General features: G+C 40.0%; 1 protein-coding gene across 2 annotated transcripts in view; it reads right to left on the bottom strand.

Annotated features, from left to right (window-relative positions):
* Positions 1 to 25,523, bottom strand: part of MYO1D (myosin ID) — a 327,535-nt gene that overhangs the window by 239,537 nt on the left and 62,475 nt on the right. For both annotated transcript variants that reach the window (XM_037070300.1, XM_037070299.1), the window contains exons 2-3: positions 2,386 to 2,594; positions 359 to 452 (exon numbers count right to left, since the gene is read on the bottom strand). In XM_037070300.1, the coding sequence (XP_036926195.1) occupies positions 359 to 452; positions 2,386 to 2,594 (303 nt within the window). The remainder of the gene's footprint in view (positions 1 to 358; positions 453 to 2,385; positions 2,595 to 25,523) is intronic.

Here is a 25,523-nt window from a genome sequence, read left to right as displayed (position 1 = left end):
AAACAGAAAAAGCAAGCAACCTGTGAGGGTTTGTACCATAAAACCTACCTGCGTGAGTTATAACATCTTTGCTGACCACATACATTTAAGTAAGCAATTATAAAGTAGAAAGGGGACACTTTCATCTGTTTGAGAACAATTTTATTTTGTTTTATCTTTATGTAAAGCTTACCATAGTAGTCAGCTTTTCACTATTAAAGACAAATATAGAAATACAATGACATAAATAAACGTAGAGACGGCATACAGTAAGAGAATTGAAGTAGTTTACCATCAATGAATGATTGACACATAGCAGAGTTTCGGTCTAGCCAATTCTATATAGAAAGTAAAGCTCTAATCAGAATATCCCCGTTACCTTTCAATCTCGGCTCTCTGGCTGGGGTTGGTGATGGCTGCAATGTACTGCATGATGTACTTACTGGCTTCAGTTTTACCTGCTCCACTTTCACCTGGGGAAATTGTGCAAGGCTTAACATTACAACTGAAACCAAGAGTAAGCTAAATTTTACTGGAATAATTTGAACTTACGATGTTACTTATTTATTTAAAATCCCTATGTATTAATGTTTGCTTTTCTGGAGTTATTTCATCCCGTCTTGATGACGTATTACTTCTGAACATGTTGAAAAAAATTAAATTATTGTAGAAGTAAAATAACAGATTACAAATCACGACTTACTTAGCAAAAAAATCAAGAGATAAAACCTGATAAACTAACTCCTCAGACTAAAGTCTTAGTACTTCACAGTGACACTAAGTGTAAGTAGGAAAAAATCAAATTAGTGGTTCAAACAGCAGCCACAGCTAAATTAATATAACCCTATTTTCTATAGCACTCTTTCTTTTTGTCTTAATGGGGACAAAATAGTTCCTTCAGAAAATTAAAATTAGAGCAATTTTGGTAAAAAAAACATCAAGTAGCAGGTTTCAAACACATGGTGTCACTGAAAAAACATGACGACTGGTTAAAGGGGGAAGAAGAGATCAATTCAGAATTATCTACCCAATTTTTAAATGTTTATGCCTTCTGACCCCAAAACTCTACCTGTAGAAATGTATACCATGGAAATAATAAAACACTAACATAATAATAACAACCATCAAAGGTTTTAAAAGTCTGCAGACTATGTGTCAGAGCTAAAATCTGAAAATAATACACCCATCAGTAGAGGGTTGGGTAAATAAATTATGATTCAATGATTCAACAGAATACTCCACAGTAGTCAGAGAATGCACTGCTTCCGTAGTACGCTAATGAAAATACACCCAATCCATACTGCTAATGAAAAAAACAATAGCAGCTATAACATAATTCTATAATTATGCATTTGTAATATAATTATACATGCATGTGTGACTATATGTATTTGTACACACAGAGAAAATGTGTAAAAGGACAAAACACTCTCATTCACAGCTGTCGCTGGTGGAATTTTGGTGGGAATGAGGTACTCTGAGGGAGGGGACTTTGTGTGTTTACTTAATACTTACATAATTTGGGGGGTATTTTCTTTTTATGATCAGGCAATATTGCTTAATATAATTTGTTTTCACAAAATGTAGTCCTGGGCTATAATTCTCTAGCTCTTAACACTAAATGAGTTCACTTTTCTGACCCTTAATATTCTCATCTGTAAAGTAGAAACACAAATGCCTAACTTACCACTCGGAGTTGTTTTGATAACCAAAATGGAATAAAGATCATAAAAGGGTTTTGAAAAGTATAAAGCCACTAATGCAAAATGTGAGGTGTCATTAGAACTGAAAGAAGTTTCCACAGTTGGGGGAAGGGCCTCTGGGGTCAGTGGGCAGATATTTTTCCTGTCCCCATTTTCCTCGAAAAGCTCAGCTTTCCATAGACAGTTCAGCTCCACTTCTTGGGCAATGGGGTCTGCCTGCCTCCGCATTGGGTGCCCCCAGCTCTATGAGCCTATCACCGGCCTGCATGCCAGTACGTCCATCAACACGAGCTCCCATTCACCAAGCTGACTTAAAAGTTCATTCTTCATTTTTGGTACCTCAGGATTTCATTTCTCAGTTTCATTCTGTCATTATCTAAAATAATTTTTGTTACAATTTATCAGTACTTCAAGTGTTTGAGATGGAAGGAAGGCATTTCTATATCAGCTCAGTCTACAAAAGTGACTAGAAATCCACCCAAGTGTAACATGTATTTGTAAATGAACCAAGACTAGAGAGTGGTCAGGGATGACAAAAATAATTTAGTACTTAATGTTCATAGCATTTTTTCTTCTAAAAATCTCTTAAGTTTCTAACTTCAAAAAAAGATCTAATGAAACACTTGATTCCTTAAGTACCTAAGAAGTTAAACACATTCCGCCCCAAAAGAACAGGGGACAGACACCTGCCCCCGCCAAATACCTGATATCACAATACAAGTGTCTTTTGACCTCCTCTTCATGGCCTTGTAGGCAGCATCGGCGACAGCAAAAAGATGAGGTGGCCTCTCGTACAGCTCACGTCCCTTATACTGTTCAATCGTCTCCCTCCCGTAGATGTTCAGTAACCGGTACGGATTCACGGAAACGACCACTTCTCCGATGAATGTGTAGATACGCCCCTTTTCAAATCTGTTTAGAAGCAAAAGAAAGGGAGGAAGTAGCTGGGGTTACACGGAAATGCTATTTCTTTTCTATGAGTCTCTTATCTCCCAGAAAATCCAAACGTTACAGGAACAATTTCTGAATTGACGTTTCACTGGTTCTGAGTGTACTTTTAGCGACAATGTTTGGGGCTGAACTGAGATGCTGCTGTTGGAAAAGGGCAGAAGGGGTTCAAAGTCAAGAAAGAAGAAAGAACTTAATTTTTTGGAGGCTGGGGATTTCCTATTTCAAAATATAGAAGGGTAAGAAGTGGGGAGAACAGTTGAAGACAACCTAAGAGCTCTAGGAAGAAAGGAAACAGAACTCAGAACAGGTCTTGAATCTACTTCGACTTTCAATTGTCTTGAACTGGACTTTCAATTGTATAGAAAAAGGTCCAGACACACTTATTTCTTTTCCCTCTTGAAAGCCCACTAAAATGCCAGTAAAGGAATAAAAACAGTAAAATCTGTAACAGAAGGGATGGTAGAGGAGACACTTCTGGCATAAGTCCAATTCATTTTTCAAATGACTGCCTGAAATTGCATGGTGTAGATGCATCATTATTTACTGAACCATCCCCCTTCCTTCCTGCTATTTTGACTAACACTGTAGAAAACACTTGTGATGCACTACCTTACAAATCAGGGCTTTCATTTCTGTGGGGCAGACCGCCAGGAATGGGTTAGCTGGTTGAAAGATACATGTATTTTTAGAAGTATTTATAATATGATCCTACCTTTTTACCACAGAAGGCTAAAAAGCCACCCCACATAAAATTAATATACACAATGGGACACAGATATATTTGATAAATGGTTATGTAAGCCTGAGAGAATATGGAAGGAGGGGGGAAGTGTGCTTCACATATCCTTGCTTCACATATCCTTGCATACATACAGTAGGGTAAGGAGGAAGAAGGCCACGTGGGCACTTGGAAGGAGGCCACAGCAACAAAGGGAAACAAATGCCTAGCATATGTGATATGACGGTGATGGCACAAAATTATGTGTCTCTATTTACAGAGAAAAAAGTTTAAATTTAGAAAGCCCATATATATTTACTATGTACACATTAACCCACATATATAAACATATATGAACCAGAGCTAGGCCAACAACACCCAAATGGACAAAGTGGTCACCAGCATCACATTTGACCTGCCCAGAGCCACACACAGATGGGTCACTTCCGAGAGCCGAATGCAGGGAGTGCCGGGTGGACAAAATGCTGACACGAACGTCTGCCGTGTCTCCAAGCACTCCTGTTGTGGGGCCAGAGTAGCAGGAACAACTAAGCATTTGGAACCTTAAGGCAAAAAACCCCCTTAAACTTCCTTCACACTGCAGTGAAGGCTGTGGCTATAATTAGGTGTGGAAACAAACAGATGTTGATAATGTCAAAAATAAACTAAAACCAAGATTTTTATCAAGTAGTTAGTGTATGTTTAAATAGGAGTTACTAACCCCTTTCAGGTTCTCTGTGCATTTTTTACCATGGTTTTCCTGTGCATCCTCTTATTGTTAGACGGCAAGTGTATGGGGTTGCTTAAAAACACTTGACTAGGAGTCCTTTGCATCTGGTTCTGCACGCTCACAAGCTCACATTGCAAACTTAATAGCAGGCAGACCTTGTGAAAGCTACTTAACCTCCCACGCACTCCAGCTTCTTCATCTGTAAGATGGTGATAATTATCATACCCCTCTCTCCCCCTACCATTGAGTAAGTACTTTTAACAAAGGCAATTAATTTTATGTTTCCAATTATGTTCTGTAGGAAGGAGATTTTTAATAAACGCTTTTATTCTATTAACACTGCTACTTAAATCACAGCCATCATTACACACAAGGAATTCGTCCCATGATTATAATCTGCTTCCCTGCCTCAGCTGCCTATCAACTGGCAGTCACAAGCAGATGTCTACACAACTCATGTTCTAACACACACAAAAGTAATAAAAAGCTAAGGTTCACTACCGAAGCCTTTCTAGCTTAACCTTCATATTTGCCTGACCTGCTTCACAGCTGTCTTCAAGGATGAAAATGAAAAGAACAGCAATCTTTAGTTTTAAAAACCCTGTCAAAACAGAGGGGGGGGGGAAGAAAAGGAGGATATTAGAAAAAAATTACCTCATAAGTCTGGAACTTGGTGACTAAGAGGAACAGTAAATAACACAAGAGATTAGAATGTTGTTCTAAGATTCCAGGTCTGTCTAATCATGTATTTTCTCCAAAATTCCACTTTATTTCCAATAGGATTATTTTGTTCATAACAAGTTCTAGGCATCATGGTTGTATGACACAATTAAAATAAATGAATAAAATTATCAAATGCATAATTATTAACTTGGGAAGAGCAGCAAAGATTCAGCAAAATACAATATTAAATAGAAAGCTTTAGCAATTTATAAAACGTTAGAAGCTTATTTGAAACTGGTTATCAAAGATGAAATTTTAATTTTATTAGGCTTACAATCACCACTAGATGGTGCCAGTATATGAGTTAACACCAATCCAAGACTTACTGGCTTTGGGAAGCCTCCGGGCATTAAGCAACAAGCTCTGAGGTAATGCGGTCGGTCACCTGCTCGTTTGCTGCAGGAGGAATTGCTATAATTATCCTAGAAAACAAACGGGATGATACCATCTCTTACTAGAGACCAAAGAAGGAATTTCTACAACCCTCACCTCAGTGTGCAGTTCTTTTATAACGAACTTTCATGATGTATTCCTCAGGTATTTGTTCAATACCTACTTTGTGTCAGACAGTGGGCCTGAGTCTGGGAACCAAAGGGAGAAAAACAGGATAGTGTTCTAAATAAATAATAACGATACAGTACAACAAGTAAGATAATAAAAGCATGTACTGTAGTGGCAAAGATGATCACAACACAACCCTTTAATGAGGAACCACAAAGAGTATTATGCAAACTGCACAGGGTCATTGTGTTCTGGCCCTGAGGCTCTGTTCACCTGACTCTCTAATTACCCACCAACGCCTGCCCCCGCCCTCTTTGTAGGTCACTCTTACATCCACATTAGTGAGCGGCCTGCAGTTCCTAAGAGCACCATGATCTGATGGTTTGCTCACGGGGTTCATTCTGCCTAGAACACCCTTTCCCCACCTGGTCTCTTCTTCCCCCACCTGCCTGGCAGGTTCATTCCTTTAAAGCCCGAGTATCAGCTCCTCTGGGAAGCCGTTCCTGACACCCCATCTCTAACACCAGTCTTGGTATTTGCTCTGTTCAGAGAGTTCTTTTCGAACTCCCCAAATAGTTAAAATAGCTCAACAGCAATTTATTTTTAACACTTCATTTCTTTAAGAAGTTCAAAAATACTTATTAAATAAGCCAGATGTTTTCTACTGGCTTCTGAACAAATGAGGTTCTAAAATTTTTTTCAATTAATGAATAGCAATAGAGAAAATGTAAAAATGCCTTTGGAGGACAACAGTCTTTTGTACAGGAATTCCGAAACGTTTATTTAAAAAGAACACAACAGCTAATGACGCTATTTCCTGCTGCAGAGAGAGCACTTAGAGCCCATCGTGTGACCTGGCAACAGAGACGCGATAAATATCTGCAGTGGCTACTCTTAACCTCCTGTAAGAAGCCAGCAGCGGGGGGGGGGCTGTGCGGATGACACTTCAGAACATGTTTGGAAAACAAACAAATACAGGAGGTTGGCTGGTAGCTCCTCATGTTGCTGGAGAACGTGGTGAATGTAAAGGATGAGCTCAGGGACTCAAACTCCCAACTCAAGTGCCGCAAAATACCCTGACAGCTTCTGCATGTGCCCTGAAGGGAAGAACTCCCCCTCGACAGCCCAGGGCTGAGAACCAGAGGAAATCAGGGCCTCCTGTAGGAGGCAGAGAGAAGGACACGGCAGGCACCACTGTGGTGTCTGCTGGAAAGAGAACCCGAATCCAGTCAAGACAAACCCAAATTAAAGGACAGTCAACAAAATAACTGGGAAACTTTGCAGTCAAGAGAACAGAGAAAGGCTGTTAATATTACATGTTATAAGAAATATTATTCCAGGACTTCCGCCAAGATGGAGGCATAGGTGGAAACACTGTGCCTTCTCCCACAACCAAGTTTGGATACAACAAAAGTTTTGGAGATCTAAGACACACCCAGAGGCCAGAAAACTGAATTATACGGAAGTCCGACAGCTACAAACCGTTCAACGGGGACGGTAAGAGAGGCAGAGCCAGCAGTGGAGCAGGGTCGGGAAGGACAGACCTAGGAGCGCAGGCAGCCCGGACCTAGTCGGGGTGCGGGGCAGACTGACCAAGGTCGCACATTCGCGCGCAGGGAGACGGACCACGCAGGCCCCAGGGGGCGAACCCAGTGGTGGAGGGCTGACAGCGGTGGCACACTCGCGTGCAGTGGAGTGGGGCACGTGGCCCTGGTGACAGAGGTGGCTGCGGTGCTGGTGGGGGTCGCAGCAGCCTCCGGCGCCAGAGGGAAGCCATTGTCCCTCTTTGACCCCGCCCCCACATACGACGTCACAACCCAGCGACTGAGTTGCCATGCTCTGGTGAACACCTAGGGCTCCGTTCCTGCCACTTAACAGGCACAAACAACCTAAAAGATGGTGCAAGAACTCAAAGTCCCAGAGCCAATAACTCTAAGCGACCAACAGATTGCCAGGCTCTCAGAAGCCCAATTTAAAACACTATTTATCAGGATGCTCACAGAATTGGTAGAGTACAGTCACAAATTAGAGGAACATATGAAGGCTAAACTAATTGAAATGAAGGGAGATGTCCAGGAAACCAATAGCGATGGAAAGGAAACTGGGACTCAAATCAATGGAATGGACCAGAAGGAAGAATGAAACATCCCACCAGAAAGGAATGAAGAAATGAGAATTCAACAAAATGAGGAGAGGCTTAGGAACCTCCAGGACATCTTTAAACGTTCCAACATCCAAATTATAGGGGTACCAGAAGGGGGAAAGAAACAGCCACGAGTGGAAAATGTATTTGAACAAATAATAAAGGAGAACTTCCCCAATCTGGCAAAGGCAGTAGACTTCCAGGAAATCCAGGAAGCTCAGAGAGTCCCAAAGAAGTTGGACCCAAGAAGGAACACACCAAGGCACATCATAATTACATTAGCCAAGACTAAAATGAAGGAGAGAATCCTAGAAGCAGCAAGGGATAAGGGAACAGTCACCTACAAAGGAGTACCCATCAGACTGTCATCGGATTACTCAAAAGAGACCTTACAGGCAAGAAGGGGCTGGAAAGAAGTATTCCAAGTCATGAAATCCAAAGACCTACAGCCAAGATTGCTTTATCCAGCAAAACTTTCATTTAGAATGGAAGGACAGATAAAGTGCTTCTCAGATAAGGTCAAGTTCAAGGAGTTCATCATCAACAAGCCCTTATTATATGAAATGCTAAAGGGACTTATATAAGAAAGAGATGATGAAAAATATCAACAGTGAAAGGACAGCAAACACACAGGTATTAACAACCACACCTAAAACAAAAGCAAACCAAGAGGACAGTTAGATCAGGAGTGGAACCATAGAAATGAAGAACACATGGAGGGTTAGAAACAGGGGGGTGGGAGGAGGAGAAGGGGGGAGAAGGCACAGAAAATAGCATAGATGGTAGGTAGAAAATAGATAGGGGGGAGGGCGAGAATAGTGGGGGAAATATAGAATCGAAAGAAGTTGAGACACGTGGTTATAAACTAAGGGGGGAGAAGGGTGGGGGAGGGAGTGTGCGGGTGGAGGGGAATGAAGGGGGGAATAGAACAACTGTAATGGTATAATCAATAAACTATATTAAAAAAAAGAAATATTATTCCAGCAAGGAATACTGCAGATGGTAAGAAATCAGAGACATAATAACTAAATGCAACACACGCTCCAAGGAAGTTTCTTGTAGTATTCTTGCAATGTTTCTGTAAATTTGAAATTACATCACAATTAAAAGTCATTAATAAACATCCAATTTCCAAGCTTCTTTATAGTAGGTCTAAATTTTTACTAATTTTGAATAGGCCACACAGATTAGCAGGTTCAAAGATATAAATGACAGGCAGTGACAAGTACTTCTCTCATCTTCCCCACAGCTGCCCTCCTCTGTTTCTTGTGAACTGTTCTAGAATCAGTATATTGGTCCACATGCATACATGTACATACAGTTTTATACATAAATGCCTTTTTCTCTAATTAAAGTAGATATCTTGAGATAGTTTCATTAAAGTGAATAGAGAATAACCTCATTTTTAAATGCCTGCAGAGTATTTATTTCATTGGTGAATATACAGTAATATAATCAATGTTCATTGGAAGGACATTTAGGCTGCGACCAATATTTTGTTAACTATGAGCAATGCAACTATAAATATAATGGTATGTGTTTCTCTGTGCATGTGTGCATGTATGCCTGTAGGATACATTTCTAGAATCAAAGCTGCTGGTTCAAAGGATATGTGTAATTTAAACTTACGAATTATTGTCAAATTATTCTCCAAAGAGGTTGCAGCAATTTACACTTCCATCAATGTGTGAGTTTCTGTTTCCTGGGTGTGGGTTTTTTAACCAACAATGCTGGCCCCTTTTGAAAGGCAGTTTTACTTTCAAAGTACACAGAACTCTGACCCCTTTTTTTACTGATGCACCGTATTTTTGCAGTGCCCCTTAGCTTGCTGCCAACTTTCAATAAGGTTCAGTTCACCTTCCCCAGTTCTTAGATGAGAATCTCTCCCAAGAGTGAAGGCATCTTGTTTCTGCTGCTTCTGGCAAAATCACAGTGTCCCTGTGATGCACTCAATCTGTTTTATCCCCTTTGTCACTCTGTGCATTCCTGAGATGGGCAGGAATTATGTGCCAGAAAGAGTATGAGCTTTAGAGGCCCACAGCTCTGCAGCGCTGGGTTTGAATCCTGGCTCTGCTAGTTACTGACTGTGTGTATTCATAGACGTCTGAGTAACTAATAAGGGCCAGGCACTGTGCCAGGAGCCAGGGTTACGGAGAAGAGTAAGGCATGGTGTTACTGTGCTCAGAGGTCTGTGTAAACACAAAGTGCTGTGTAGTTTCAATTCCACATAATTTATGATAGATGGCTTAACATTTGCATATTTTTATTTGTCTTTCCCCTCTCACTCTCATTCTCCTTTCCTTCATATCTCCCTTCCTCTCCGTCTCCCACACACACATACACACACACACACCATCACACTGTTTCAGAAAAGATTTAAGACAGTAACAAAGATGAGAAGGATGCCAAGGAAGCCTCGAGAAATGATACCCAACCCAGCTTCAGAAATGGGAGGGTGCAAAGGCAACATCCTAGAAATTAAGTTACTTGACATCTGAACTATTTATGTGATTATACAATCTCTATATAGGCAGCTCTGGGTACTTGTAGGCTTACAATGCCTTAAGAGCACCTGGAAGAGGCTGCTGTATTTTGAACTCTTATTAACGTACTCACCCTTGGAAGAAAATGCTGGAAATGCACCAACACAGCCCATGAAGGTGGTGTACAGGTGTCCCTGGTCCCACCCCAGTAGAGGAAAGGGTGCCTTCAGCAAGGGCACCCTGACACGTCACTGCAGTTAGCACTCACTAGCTCGATGATTGTATGTGAGCTACTTAACCTTTCTGTGCCCCACTTTCTTTTTTTAAGTTTAGTTTTCAATTACAGTTGACATACAATACTATATTAGTTTCAGGGGAACCATGTTCTGTGCCCCACTCACTCCATCTGAAAAGGAGGACAGTACAAGGATCCATCTCACAGGGCTTTCTAAGAAATGAGACACTACCCTCCTTTGAGCATTTGGCACACTGCTGGCGCGTGGTCCGAGTGCAAGGACACGAAGTCCTGTTTCCATTATGAGCAATACTGCGAGCTGTCTGAATGGCAGGAAACGCCCGTGCTCCACTCGGGACCCAGGGTCCAGCACGCAGCACCTGTGCTGTGTTGTTTATCCTCACGGCCAAGGGTTAGCAGGATGAATCGCGATGCGGCTTGGCACCTGCCTGGCAAGCATTCTTCTAGTAGTTCATGAGGATCCTCGAAAGCCCACACTCTCTCTACAACACCGTGTAGGCTTCCCTCAGGGAGCCAGAAGCTAGTTAGGGGCATGGCAGAGGCTTCACGGACTCCCTGAGCTCACGTCTTGGTTTTCTTCTCTGGAGCAACATCTCTTCACGTGAGCAGCACACAGGTACCGAACCAGCAAGTGTGGTCAGGAGATGCCTGGCTAAATTTACTTTTTTTAAAATTTATTTTTGCAATGGAAAAAATCTATTTTTGATAAATACATTATAAGATAATGAGTGCTTTCTCAAAACACATTTCTACTATTTAGTAAGGCATGCCTTTGTAGAAATACATTAACTGGAAATGTTCTTACTGCTGTCTTTAATTTTATTTGTGTTCACTTGTCCATTCATTCAATAAACAGTTATTAGGGCCCATGTTCCAAGCCCTGTGCTGGGAGCCACAGGTAGAGGAATGGAGAGGCAGAGCACCGTCTCCACCATTCTCAGGGTGATGAGAAGGGCAGACGCTCAGGGGGACTCCAGGAAGGGGGACAGAGCGCACACTGCACCAGTGGAGGTGGGGTGCAGGGCCCTGAGGAACCAGAGTGGAACGACGGGACTGCACTACAGCACAGACAGCACGGGGTGCGAGGGGGCTGCTAGAATGTGCACGAGGCCTTGCTGGGGTTTTGGACTTTATTTCAAGGGTGGGGTTTTAAGCATCGATCCCATTTGCTTTTCTGCAAGCCCCCTCTGATCGCAGGGTGGAAAGGACTGAGTGCCTGGTGACAGAGCAGTGGAGACTGAGAAGTAGACAGGCCTTAAGAGATGAAGCACCATTGATGAGACAGGGTAACTTCCAGGGTGTGACAGGTGAGAAAGCGGGAGGTGTCGGGCTCCTCACACGAGCAATGGAGCAGACGGTGAAGCTGTTTACTGCGGAGAACAGGGACAGCAGAAGAAAAGTCTAAGGGGAGCTGTGATTTAGACAGGCTACACTGAGTCTCGATTACCTGAGAGCTCTCCAAGTAAAGATGTCTTTGACTTTGCTTTCTCTCATCATCTAATTAAACCTGATCCCTTGGACACAAAGGGAAAAACGCAGAGGACAGCAAACACAGAGAAGGCAACCAGAAATCCTTACCCGTCAAAGTGGGCAAACGCTGCAGGAAGACCACATGGAACTAAAAAGCCAGAAAAAGATTTTGAAAAAATAGGACATAGATCTGGGTTCTGTTTTAAATTTTTTTAGTAACTGAATTTGATCATGCCAAGTTACTCAGTGACTACACATTCCTGGTATAAGAAAAGAGTAGAAACAAGCACAACAACCCCCCTCCCCCCCCATAAAGGCTCTATACTAAGGTTCCAGGCAATGTGGTTTAGAAATTTAAAAGGGCTAGCTCTTGGAACACTGTCTAGATAAATCCCTTGACGATGAAAGCTACTTTTATCAATGACCACAACTCATTCACTTGGCAAAAGGAAACGGGACGCTTCGCAGTCCACTTCACAGACCACATCACTGAAAATAGGATAAGTCTCAACATATAGAAAATGATCTGCAAATAGGAACAGCAAATCATGCCCACAGACAACAGCAGGCTGGGCTGACATCTGTAAACAGACTGCTTTCCAGTGTTCGCTGTTTTCTCTGCTGGGGTTTCGGAAAAGGGTTCAAATTTCAAGTCTGTCACTATGAGAAGGATGTTGGGCACTCACAGGGCACTCAGTCACCCAGTCACTTAACATCAGATGAGTCTCTATAAGGCTGGTGTCAGGACATTTCCACACTAGGTAGAGAAGCATTGTTAGGTTAGAGCACCTGGAACTTCAACAAATGAATCTTGAAATGGTTCTGCTTTGATCTTGCAAGAAAAGCTGTCCTTCTCGTGAGATTATAAAAGGTTTATAGCTTACCCAAACCACACATGGAACATAAATTGTTCTGGTCATCATTTGCCACCCTATAGTTTTTAAACAGTTTGTAATCTTTTAATGGACTGAATGATTTTGCTAAAATTCTATTGCAGGAAATACAGAGGGTGATGAACTGGACCACAGCTAAACCACTACCAGGGGCTGTAAGAGTCCTTACAGACTACAGACCCTCAGACCAACAGATGGAGTTTAAATATTCATATGTATTTAAAATTAGTAACAAACCACAATGAAGATGTTATGTGGGGAAGGATTTACAGGAACTAGTATAAAGGACACATGACAATAACTAAGGGGGGTGGAAATGGGAGGGAGGTGGGGGACACTGGGGAGGTGGGCTGGAATGGGAGTAAAATACAGAAAACCGTACTTGAACAACAATTAAATTTAAAAAAAGATGTTATGTATTTTACAATGTCAGTCTATGAGTCAATCACAGTAGCACTATTTATCAATGAAATGCTGAGTGCCTAATAATGACAGGTATGAAGGTTTAGACCAAAACATAAGAGTGAAACTTTCCTATTGATAACATGATGCTGTATTTCCTCTTCTGATGAACAAATAATATCTATAATTTCTCCAACACAGGGCTCAATTCATATGTTTATTCCTTCCTACCCATTTCATTGAAAAGATGGTTTCCTATTACAGTAACCATTTGGTTACTTGGCATGCCTAGGAACTGCATTTTGCCCTAACTAAGGACTTAGTCTATTTATAAATCAATACTGTTCAGGAAAGTGCAGGATACTTGGACTGGCATCAGAAAATGCTTTGATAGGAATGCACGATTATGTGAATTTATAACCATGCTTTTTAAATAATATTATAAATCGCTTATACTACTGTAGTGAACACTTTTAAAAACTAATCCCACACTTTTCTGAGGACTGAAACTCAATTGGATAAATTTAGGATTCTTATCTCACCCCACCCTCCCATTTATACTGGCTGGAAGCCTCTTTTACCTTACAACGTGCTTAGTTAGGTGTTCCATGCCCTGGGGCTCTCTGGGTGACAACTAACCTAACAGGTACACACTGTCACTTTTTTTTTTAACAGCTATGCCTAACTTAGTAAATGACAGAAAGTCTAATCAGTGCACTACCTCACTTTTTAAAAACTGTAATTCCTTATCCCAATTTTCATAACACGTGAAGGCTTTGGTATATTTAAAGCAAGGTTTTCCCAGGTGTTACTGAGTCTTGGGGCAACCAGACAAGCAGCTTCTGGGTACGAGCCAAGTGGTAGTTGTTACAGGAGACACTGAAGAAAGAAATGGTTAAGCAGTCAAGTGAATGAATGATTTCCATTTCAGTGACTGTGACAACACCTGTTTCTAAGTTCAATAAACAAAGTCACACTGAACTGATATTTATGGTGTATCTACTATGCCAATAACTACCTTGGATGTTTTTCATGTATGTTGCTAATTATATTTATAAAATATTAATAGAAAATCTTCCCAAACCTTCTTTTGTGGGTGTCACACACCCAGTTACAGGTAAGAAGAAAACTATCATGGTACATTTAACCAATCACCTAATTACCGTTTCTGGCTGGAGACATCTGAATTACAAAGCAAGGCTTTCATTGGCCTTGGAGGGAGATCTATTTCTACTACAGAATGGATTGTGTAAAGGTAGGGAAAACTGGAGAGTTTCCAGAAGCTCCTAAGTTATGTGTCTGGCTATCGTTTCTGTTGGGTCCACCATAGAACTGAGCAGCAAAACCATTTGTAGAATGAACAACTGAATGGCCAGAAACTTTGTCAGGTGGTTCTCCTTGGCTTTCCTTGTCACAAGTCTGTAATACCCATTAAGGTCACATTTCTCATGTAAAGCTTTTTTTTTTTTTAATAAACCTCCCTTGTGTCTAAAGTAGAGTGAGGGGTTTAACTTCTTCTTTCCTATCAATGGTGTAGAATTCATGTCATTTAGGTGGCCTTGCTTTTGGACTATGGACAGCAGCCCTGGGGGAAGGAGGAAGGTTACACTGGCACAGGTAGCAGTCCAATGCTGGGAGTGTCTGCAGGTGTACGGAAGGCCTGCAGCGCTGATTTGGTAGTAATGTCATGCCTCTGATGCCAACGACACCCAGGTGACATACCAAAGGCTGCTAGGAAAGGGCGAGGAAATAAAAGAGAATTGATATGGTCAAGATGCTAAAATAAAATCAAGTAGGTTGAGGCAGGAGGAAAGGATTCTATTCTTGCTTTAACAAGCCTGGGAACTTACACTTTTGGACTATTCAGTGCGTCCGTGCCTGCAGATGTATGTGAATTCTACAGCTTATTCTCTGAAGATTTTAGGAAAGAATGTTCATGTGAAGAACTTGGGAGGCAATGTTTGCATACACAAGCCACGTGACGGCATTATCCAGACCACAGGTTATCTGGAAGATCACCATCTCAGACTGATGCAGAGGCAAAAAATGCAGGACTGGCTCCTCTCAAAAATGTACTTTTTACTATAAGAACTCTCAACTTTTTTCTTCAGAACACCTGGTAGTGTTTCCAGTTTGCAAACCCTAGGACCCTTGAATAAAACTTTGCCATTTGTAACTTTAGCAAAGCCTCTTAAGTCTTTTGTGCTCAGCTGCCACTGCTCCTGGGAGCCCCTCAATAATGGCTGTTCATTGCAGGACAGAGCTGTTATGGTGAAAAGAAGGCAGCTGAATTTGGAAAGATTTAAAGGGGATATAAAAAAGGTGAAAGACATCAGCCTAGACCACTCTGTAGAGTTTTCATCTTAACATGGTATTTAAGATGCTGTGTTTTACAGTTTACCCCTATTACATTGTAATCAAGTTTCCTAAGAAACTGTGAGCCAGGTTTCTTTTTTCATTATTACTTATCCCAGGTGCTGTGGGATCCATGGGAATTTTTACTAAGCGAGAGGGACCTGGAACCATTAAGGGATTCATTTAAAACCAAATCTCAAAGTATTAAATGGGCCCATATTCAGTTTCAAAAATCAACACATTCCAAAGACAAACATGATAATCCACTACTCTGCTTTATCCAGCCAGTCCTTCTCCACTTGTGAAAACAACTAAGTGTTGTCTATGCTCAGGAATACCAGACACAGGAAGTGAACTAAGAGAATAAGAATGTGGTGGCAAAGAAAAGAGTCAAAAACTAAAAACAGATCAAATACATCAGGAAATGGAAAAAACAAATAATTTTCCCTATTTTTTTTTGTTTCTAAAGCAGGAACTAAAAATTAAATCATTTTTATGGCTAGATCAAACTGAGAGAGGAATTTATGTAAGTGGGTGGGCTGCCAATCTAACAAGATACTATGAGAATGACTCTTGTTTAAGTGTTGCCCAACTGTGACTGGGAATTCCAAATTTCACTGACCACTAAGAAAAGCTTTGGTTGCCCTCAGAAAGCAGCTGCCCCCAAGTTCAGCCATGCTCATTTAAGCAGTAAACAGTTTTTCTACACTCTGCATGTCTGATAGATAATATTACATTTCAAAAAGTAAAAGAAAATGTAAGCCTACTTATAAATAGCAGTATTTCCAAATTTTTACTTAAATCGGTTCCATTGTCCTTGCTGAATAAGAACTGAACTGAACTATGTAATTAAATAGGTAAAACTATTAATATTCTTATTTTATAACTTCAGGAAATACTTTGTCTCAAATTTTTGCTTATAATTTGTCTAAGTTTAAAAAGTCAAGGATCTGGCCAGCATGGCCAGTGTATTTGGCAGAGCCAGGGCTGAGGATCCAGCTGGCTCAATCCATTGGTGTGGCGGGGCCAGGATAAGGATTCTGCGGGTGCAGCTGGGGTGTCCAGCAGGGTAGGGGTCAAGGAGGAGGCCCACAGGGTGGAGGAATCAGTTACATACAGAAGGACTGAGAAAATAAGCAAATATGTTGAGGATGATGGGAGCCAGGTTTCTCACTATAGCACAAGGAAATGACAAGTATGGAAGGCAGAAGGCTAAAAGAAACCTCACGATGTTGGATTGAAATCAGGAATATCAACATGAACTCATGATATTTACTATAAATAGACAAAGAGGTAGAAACACCCAAGTGTATGTGTATGTGCATTTCTCACCGTCCCCCCCAATAACTATGCTGACAAAGTCTAAAGGCAGTGACATACCAGTAGCAACAACCACACCTATTACCCAGATCTTGATTTCTACATCCCACACCAAGGCTAAAAATAGGCTTTTTTGAGAAATGGTTGATTTCATCACTGGGGCATGGAAAGCATACAATGAGAAGCCTGGAACTGTACTGAGCCAGAAAATAAGAAGGTTCTCAAAGAATGACAGGGAAAAGGACTCCAGCTAGAGGAGAGGGGCTTCTACTGTCCAAAACTGGGACAGTAGGTTTGCTTATTTGACAGATGAAGATAATGAGTATTGCTGTTGACTGGGATTTATCTTTGTTCTTTGTGGGTGTGTGAACTACAGCCTTTATCTTCCAGCCTTTTAGGAGACACATACCCTGGACCAGACCCAAGTGTGGGACTAAATTGACATAAATCCATCACCACAAATGAACAAACAAGTCAGATCTATGGATAGTGTGGTTGCTTTTTAAAAATATCTAATATATGGACACCTACACATCAGCAAATATGCATACACTCTGCAAATAAGGTCCTTCTTTGGATGCAGGGAGGCAACGACACACCCATTTACATGCTCTGAGTGCTTTCTTATGTCAGAGCACTAACAATCAGATGCAGAGACCAATTGTCTTGGTTGTAAATGTATACAAAAATATTTTTCTAAGTTTCAGTCTTAGTATCTGCTAGAAAATATTTTTTTCTGGAAAACAATTTGTAAGACATGGTATCAATTAGGTTGGCTTTAAATGCTCCCTTTCTTCAAATTCTGACTAAAAGATTAATCATTTAGGGATGAAAAATCTTTTTTACTTTGACAATCTGTGGTTGAGATTTGGCTTTGACTTTTAAAAATATTTTTATATTGAAATAATTACAAACATAAAAGTCAAGAAGAGCATTAAAAAAACTCCCAAGTAGCCTTCACTCACATGATTTTGAATGTATTTGTCTTATTCTCACATATAAATATATCCACATGCACACAGAAATATATATACACACTATTGTATTTATACAGATTACAATAATCTGAGATCAACCAACTTATTTCAGCCACAGAATGATATATCATTTTGTTCTTCAAATGATACATAATTCAAGGTAGGAAGGTAACTGATAGTGCTGGTAAAGCTGAAGGTTTCGGTTCGGTGTGGTTTTAGATTTGGAGGGTCAAACATGCCATTACACACGAGTCCAGTAATCAAACCAAGCCATCTACGGAGGCCAGGCCAGCGTGACAGATGAGATAAACAGAAAGGAAGTAAGTCCCTAGGACACGTGGGGGCTGGACAAGTGTGTGCCCGATATAAAGGGGGTAGCTTGTTTAAAATGTCTAATGGATGATTCTTGTTTTGGAATGTGGACTAAGTTGTGCCAGAACTTCTGATTTTTCAAGAGAAGCTAGAAATAGTGGATTTTAAAAAGATATTATCTTATTTTAAAGTGGGACTGTTTAAAAATAAAACTAGGCAAAAAAATTATATATATATATATATATATATATATATATATTCATGTATAACTTGTCCACAGCTCATCAACCACTAGTAACAGTAATTCCCATTTAATATCTGGTGACGCCTAACAGAAAGTTCTAATACCCTAAATAGGAAACAGACACTATAAAACAATGACCCAGTCCTAGGATCCTCCCATCATTTTCCTGCAAAGGAAGTGAAGCCATCTAAACTCCACAGTGCATGTGAAAAAGGAAGATGGAGCTGGCAAGGACTGGTCCCATGTTACAAAGCAACACCTGTGGAACAGAACTTTTCAAAGGAACCTTACTGAATATTCCTACTTATGAAGAATCTGGTTCAAACATAATAATTACCAAGAAACTGGTAATGATTCAAAAGAACAGACTTTCTTTTTTATTTTTTTTTATTTAATTTTTAAAAAAGTATAGAAGCAATTCCAGGTGGATATTGGAAATAGCAGGGGAACACTTTGTAAAGTATGTGACTGTCTAACTGCTATGCTATATGCTGAAACTAATACAAAATAATACTGAATATAAGCTGTAATTGAAAAATAAGATAAGAAAAAAAAAGAACAGAAGGAAGTTCCCTTTGTAGTCAAAGGCTGACCTTAAGATTTATGTAGTAAAATCAGTATTTATATATTACTTACTAATCAGTATGACAAATGTTTCTTTACTTTTGGTTTATAGGACAATTCATCAATTAATCAAGATACTGCAGTTATTCATAAAATGGATCCAATTAATCTTTTTAAAAGGTTACCTTCCCTTAAGAGATCAAATGCCACTCTCAGTTCTCTGTGAGGCTCCCCATGGCACCTCTCTCTATCTTGCCCGAATGCTCTCTCTCACGCCACTGGACATTGGGATGCGAACCTCTCTACAACTTGTCAATTAATAGGATGCTGCACTGGGGTACCCCTTCTGTTGCCTTTCAAGCTATTGCATTTTCACTGCTATTTAATATTTCAAGAGTTTCCACGTTTCTTTATATTCTCCAATAGTTCGTAGAACAGTGTTACTCCAAGTGTTCTGGTCTACAAATTGTCTGCTGCTTGGCCATGATGAGTATGCAAATAGAGAGCACTTAGAAACTTCCACAGCAACTGGCCTGGACATTACAGCGACAGCCAAGAGTGAGATCAGTGAACTCACTTTATCCCACGATGTGTAAACCATTCTGGATACCGTTAAACTCTCAGGGTGAGGTTCTGGGTGGAACAAACTGGGTATAAGTCACACATAATGGACCATGTGACAATGTGTAATAATCAAGAACAGTTTATCAGTTCTAACCCAAAAGTACATGAAAATTGCAGAAAATATAAGCATTTATTTTTTTACTTATGTTTACAATCATTTAAATTTCAATATGGCTTGTTTTTAGATTTATAGTTTAAAACTCCTAGCTATGCTAGGAAAGTAAAACTTGTGTTATTTACTTTTAATCCATTTTAACTTAATGCACAGTCCCTCCCAAAACAAGCTTAACAGACATTTTTGTTCAGAAAAGACACATTTTTTTTTCAAGGTAGCACTTGTCATGAACCAAATTATGATGATGGAAGCAGATCCAGAGAAATAAAGACCCAAAGAGTTTGTAGTAGGTTGCACTTGAACGTGTGATTCCCTCATATATTGGGAATTTATAGTTTTTACAGTTAACAGCCTGGTTTTACAGCTAAAACTAATGATGAGGTATGTTATTGGCAGAGATGACTAATAAAACAATTAAACCATCAAAATGAGATAGCATTAACATACAAAATACAAAGAAATAACCTCAAAATCAAAAGAATTCTTTCAGAGAAAAAGGACTAACTTAAAAAGCTAACATTTACAGGACAGTCGAACCCTGGTCAAGGCAGCCCATAAGGACATTAAGGTCAGAGCTGGGCTCACTCCAAAGACCCCTCAGCCTTGAACCTGATCCTGGAAGAGCTTTTTCTGAGGCTGCATCTCTCTCCTGGGGTGCTAGAGACTCTCCCAGAGAGACGTAAGAGCTGAAACCACATCCTTTTTTTCAGGCTCAATGCAACTTCAGGGATTACATTCATCCTCTGAGGGCTGAATGAGAGATAGAAGAACGTGATTTTATAAAGGTAACCTGATACCACCACACCCAAAAGCAATGCTGTTTGTTTTTCAATTAGAGTTTAAATGTATTTTTAATGTATATTTAATATATATCCAATTTGTAAATTAGAATGTCTGGCTTTGTAAAAAGAGTACATTAACTTGTAAAAGTGAAACTTCATATTTGAATGCCCAAAGAGATCAATATACTTTTAGATATTTCTCTCAGGAGTAAGGATTATATCATCTGTTACTGTATTTTTATGGCTCTTGGGTGTTTGGTTTTCCAAGGCGATACTAGTCAGTTCCTTGCTTGTTCTCCATGAATGAATTGCTTATTTCTCTGCCTGCTCTTTAGTTCCAGCATATTCAGGAAAGGAGTGGTGCAGAGTAAATGGTGAATGGCATTTCCCATTTTATAACACTGGCAACATGTTAAGCTTAACTAAACAACATAAGGAAGTATAAATACCAGTGGATTTTCCCATTCTCTCTGCTCTCTACATATTACATATACAGTATTGCACATATGTATAGAGAAGTATAAATTAATTGCATTTAAGGAAAATGATTAGTTATACAATTCAGATTTCTCTAAATTGAATTTTTCATGAAGGATTTCATAGAGTCAATTTAAACCAGATTGAAAAAAACCACAAAAACGTACATTAATTATTCTATTTTAAATCATATTAACAGAAGGTAGACAGTAAACTATAGTGTTTAAGGTAAACAACTTATTGCTAGGTCAAAAATATTAAAAATTATGGTAAAAATATTCAAGCAGGGTAGCCTTAGTCTTACTCTCCAGAGGTCCCTATTGTTAATAAGTTCTTATACATCCTTTCTGAAAACTTTATGTGCCTAAACTCCATGCATGCATATTTGTTTTAAATAATGAAATTACATACACATACATGCATACATATATATACACACACACCATGTAAATCTGATCTATACAGGCTGCTTTTTTCAATACTTTAACTAATATGACAATGAGGGTTTGTACCCCAAATGTTCCATATGTTCCCCCACATTACAATCCCTTCTTGCAGTTCAGCAGGGCCATATTACTAGGTATCAGGGCCACATTATAATGGGCTATGGGACACATACTCCTTGGCCAAAGCACAGAAAAGCTGGTTTGCACAGTACGTTGGTGACTGAGGAAGCTCTGTGTTTGAGATGGCAGAAGCACACAATCGGAGAGGTCCGAGTGCTCAGGGGCTGCCCAGATTCACAGAGTTTACGTGAATGAGAAACAGACCTTTGTGACATTAACCACTGAGACTTGACAGTTGTTCGTGACTGTAGCGTAACCTACACTACCCTAATTCAGCAATCTTTCCCTATGAGCATATTTGCATATCTCATTTTTCTACACAACAACACAGGTTAAGTTATTATTGATGGACTAGCCTCTACTAATGAACTTTTAGGTTGCTTGTAGTTTCGTTATTATCAAAGTTATCATTGTTACAGCAGTGCTATCATTAACATAATTATATATGCAATTGTGCTAATATACATACAAATATTTCTGTGGGATAAATTTTCTTGAAGTAGAATTGTTGGGTACAGAATAGTATATTATTAAGTAATATGTCAATGATCAAAATTCAAAAGGCACACAAAGGAATGCAATGAAAGTCTCCCTCACACCCTATCCCACAACCTCGTGTTTTCCTCTGACTATAACATACACCATCAATTTCCTATGTCCTGAGATTTAAATGTATACATGCCAAATTTTATACCTCTTTTGTGTACATATAAATATGGTTATGTATATGCATATATGCACATGCATGTAAGTATTATATTCAGGGTGAGAGATATTTCTAAATTGCCTCTGAGTTAGAATGCCTCCTTCTCATATCCTCCTAGGGCTGTTTTTAAAATAAGAGGCATTCATGCTCTGTTTCTGTGCTCAGCAGTAATAACAACTGCTAATATTTGGACAGGCCTTTAGCATTATCTTAATAGAAAAGGTCCAACTATAATTGTCCGATTAAGTAATAATCTCTGTAGTATTTGCAAACAAATTCACAGTGATTGAGCTGCCCCAAAGGCAGGCCAAAACTAATTAGTGCTTCCTCTCTACCTAACAGCAGTGGAAATGGGCTAAGTAAAGGGTGAAGGTGTGAAGGCCAGGCTGGACAAAGCAAGAGCAGCAGTGTGCCAGTGGGCAGAGAGGATAACCTGGAAACAACAAGGAGACTGATGTCGCTGCAAGGGTTTGCCAAGACTGCGGAGAAGCAGAAGGGGGAAAGTGGTGACCAGCATCAGGGACCAATGTGCCACTGGGTTATGTATGCAAGGCAAGGAAGCAGAGACAAAAGTGCCCAGATAGCAGACACCAAGCTGAAGAAGGAAGGGAGGGCTAGGAGCTGTTAGGATACCAAGAATGGGTAATGGAAACCCTGAATGAAGTTCAGTGTTTACTGATTCGGTGACGGTGTCCTGTCTCACAATGTGCTCAGTGATTTCTCCAATAATTAAGGTCTAAATTGCAGATTGGAAATGAATATTTACGATCACTATTTTTCATGTTTATAAATCTAGAGAACTATAAGGTAAATCTGTAACTTTTAATATGGCTTTACATAACTCCGTCCATTTATAGCAATTGCCTGGGCTCGGGCGCAGAAGTATTTTGATTTGAGAGTTTTGTAATTTCATAATTTTGTAATTAAATTACTTTTGTAATTTAATGGACCTTTATAAAAGTAAAGGCTCATTAAATAAGCTATTTGGCTCTGTAAATATGGAATTAATTTTAATAGGTGATGATACTTGACTCACACCATTACACTGTCACCTTGGCACACACCAAAGAGAGTGGTTTCTTTGAGGAGAAAAGGAGAAGGCTATTAACTGGGGACAGGCCATAAAGAAAGAGAAGGGCCCACGGGAAACTGGGAAATAGCATCAGAATCAAGAAATGGGGAGGGCCAGGACTTTTGAGGGGGAAAGAGCAGCATTCCGAAGACTACATTTCCAGTTCAGACATTTCTTCCAACTGCCTATCGAGTATTCCCACTAGGGATATCTCACAGGTACTTCAGACTTGATCTGTGTAATACTTAACTCAATTAAACCGATACTGATTAAACTGACTCATCCTACTGTCTTCCCCACCTCCACGAATGGCTACACACTTAGCCAGGGAGAAACTGGAAACCAAATGAGGCCCTTTTTCCTAACCTCCACGCCTGGTCACTGAGGATGCCACAGCCGCATCTCTCATCCACCCCCTCTGCTTCAGCCTTACTCCTTGGTCTGAGTCAATTTTGCATAAGACCCACTACCTAGTTTTTCTGACTTCTCTGTGACTCCTGACTCATCTTCGTTTTTGCATTTTTCTACCTGTAATTGTGAAATACTGCAGATACTGTACTCTTTCTACCCAAAGTCATCCCCCAACCCTCCTTCTGATTGGGAGCATAATTCTGATTCTGTTCAAGTGTTCACGGCCCCCCACCCCCAAACACACAATCATTTGCTCAGGAATGGATCTTCGCTAGTCTAAGCTAAAATTGGGAATTCTGATCCCTTTTATCACATTAGAATAGTTTCCTTGATCTATGTGAAGATGAGGGAAAAATTCTTAAAAAATGTTGTCATACGCACATGGTGCCTTAATTTTCATCTTGAGGTGAGGGGAGGTGGCCTAAAAGGCCAGGTCCAAATGCTGAGTGGGTGGGAAGGAGCTGGGTTGGAAGTTAGCTGAGTCCTTGAGAACTTGACTGACCACCTGGATTATGCAAACTTAGATCCATCCTGCCTCTAGGCTTCATGTTTATTAGAGAGATAACTTCCCTTGTTGTTTAAACCACTTTTATTTGGGTTTTCTGTGACTTGTAGCCAAAGCATACTGCTACAGAGAGGAGCTGATAAGCTTATTCTGAATACTGAGTTAGAGTTTATGGTGAGACCCCCAAGTAGAAACAGGATCAAGGAACAGGTGAGAGGAGTGCAGAGATTCAAGCATCGGTAAGGGGGTGATGTTTAGAGTCACAGAAGAGGAGCTGAAGTCACCAGGTATGATTATGACTAATGACAGCTAAAGATTATTTGGGGCCTTTTATGTGCTACACACCATTCCAAATGTACCAAAAGAATTACCTCTTTTATCCTTACTACCTAATAGTTTCCATTCCCATCTTAAATATGGTGGAAATGAGGACTAGGGAGGTATAGTAACTTGCCAAGGGTTCCAAAGATTGGTTGGGGTGGTAGTGCCCCGGTTTAAACCCAGCAGGCTAACAACAGAGGGAACACTCATTATGTTATGTTACTTGATGCTTACATCACAGGTAGAGAAAACAGTGGGGCCATGATAGCAATATTCAGAGAAGTAGAGACAAACCACAAAATTTCTAAAGGATAAAAAGAAAAGAGCAGTTTCAAATGGAGGAAAAGAACGAAGCATCACAGTAACAAACTCTGAAACACAGGGAGCTAGAGAGACAAGTAGAGGGCAGCCCCAGTCAGGGGAGAGGTCCTGACCCCAGGACAGCCTGCAGGTTCTGTACAGGACAAGGGAGAGACTGCCGATGTGCAGGCAGAGGCTGGACACCAACTCTGCCTGCTGCATGGTTTTGCTTCGGAGCAGCATGTTCCAGTGTGTTCAGCTTTTTTGTCTTAACAATATACTACGTCACCAACAGATAGGAAAATCGTATTTATTGAGTACAGACAAATGCCAAGCACTGAGCTAGGTAGGAACTTTGTATGTATATTATGTCATTTAATTTTCACAATGACCTTAACCATCACAGTGACATTATCTTTTCATGAACCATTCTACCAAACAAATATAATTCATAAGTATGGAGTCATTCACATCTATCAGCAAATTCTATTAGTTCAACCTTTAAAATATAATCACAATTTAATCATTTCTCCTGTAAATGGTCTTCAGTGCTGATGATTTCTCAATATTTGGAAAGATATCCTGGCACTGACTTCAGTCTTTCCTAGTGCATCCTCAAATATCACTTCATAGACAAATTTTAAAAGACTGGCTTCTTACACATCTACCATGACTCACTTATCCAAGAAGTGTTTATTGTGCTAGACAATGTCCTAAGGCAGGGGCTTTCAACCTTTTTCATCTCACAGCACACTTAAACTAATTGCTAAAATTCTGCAGAACACACACACACACACATATATATATTGTTGATCTGACAAAAAATAGGTATAATTTTGACTCATTCACACTGTATGGCTAATGTTGTGTTGGCTGTTGTCATTTTTTTGTTTGTTTGACAATCTAAGGGAAAAGAGGTC

Source organism: Sturnira hondurensis, unplaced genomic scaffold (genome assembly GCF_014824575.4).
Source record: "Sturnira hondurensis isolate 20B ecotype Veracruz unplaced genomic scaffold, ASM1482457v3 Scaffold0018728, whole genome shotgun sequence".
NCBI classification, from domain to species: Eukaryota; Metazoa; Chordata; class Mammalia; order Chiroptera; family Phyllostomidae; genus Sturnira; species Sturnira hondurensis.
Note: the sequence above shows the minus strand (reverse complement) of the source record. Positions and strands in the feature narration are given on the sequence as shown.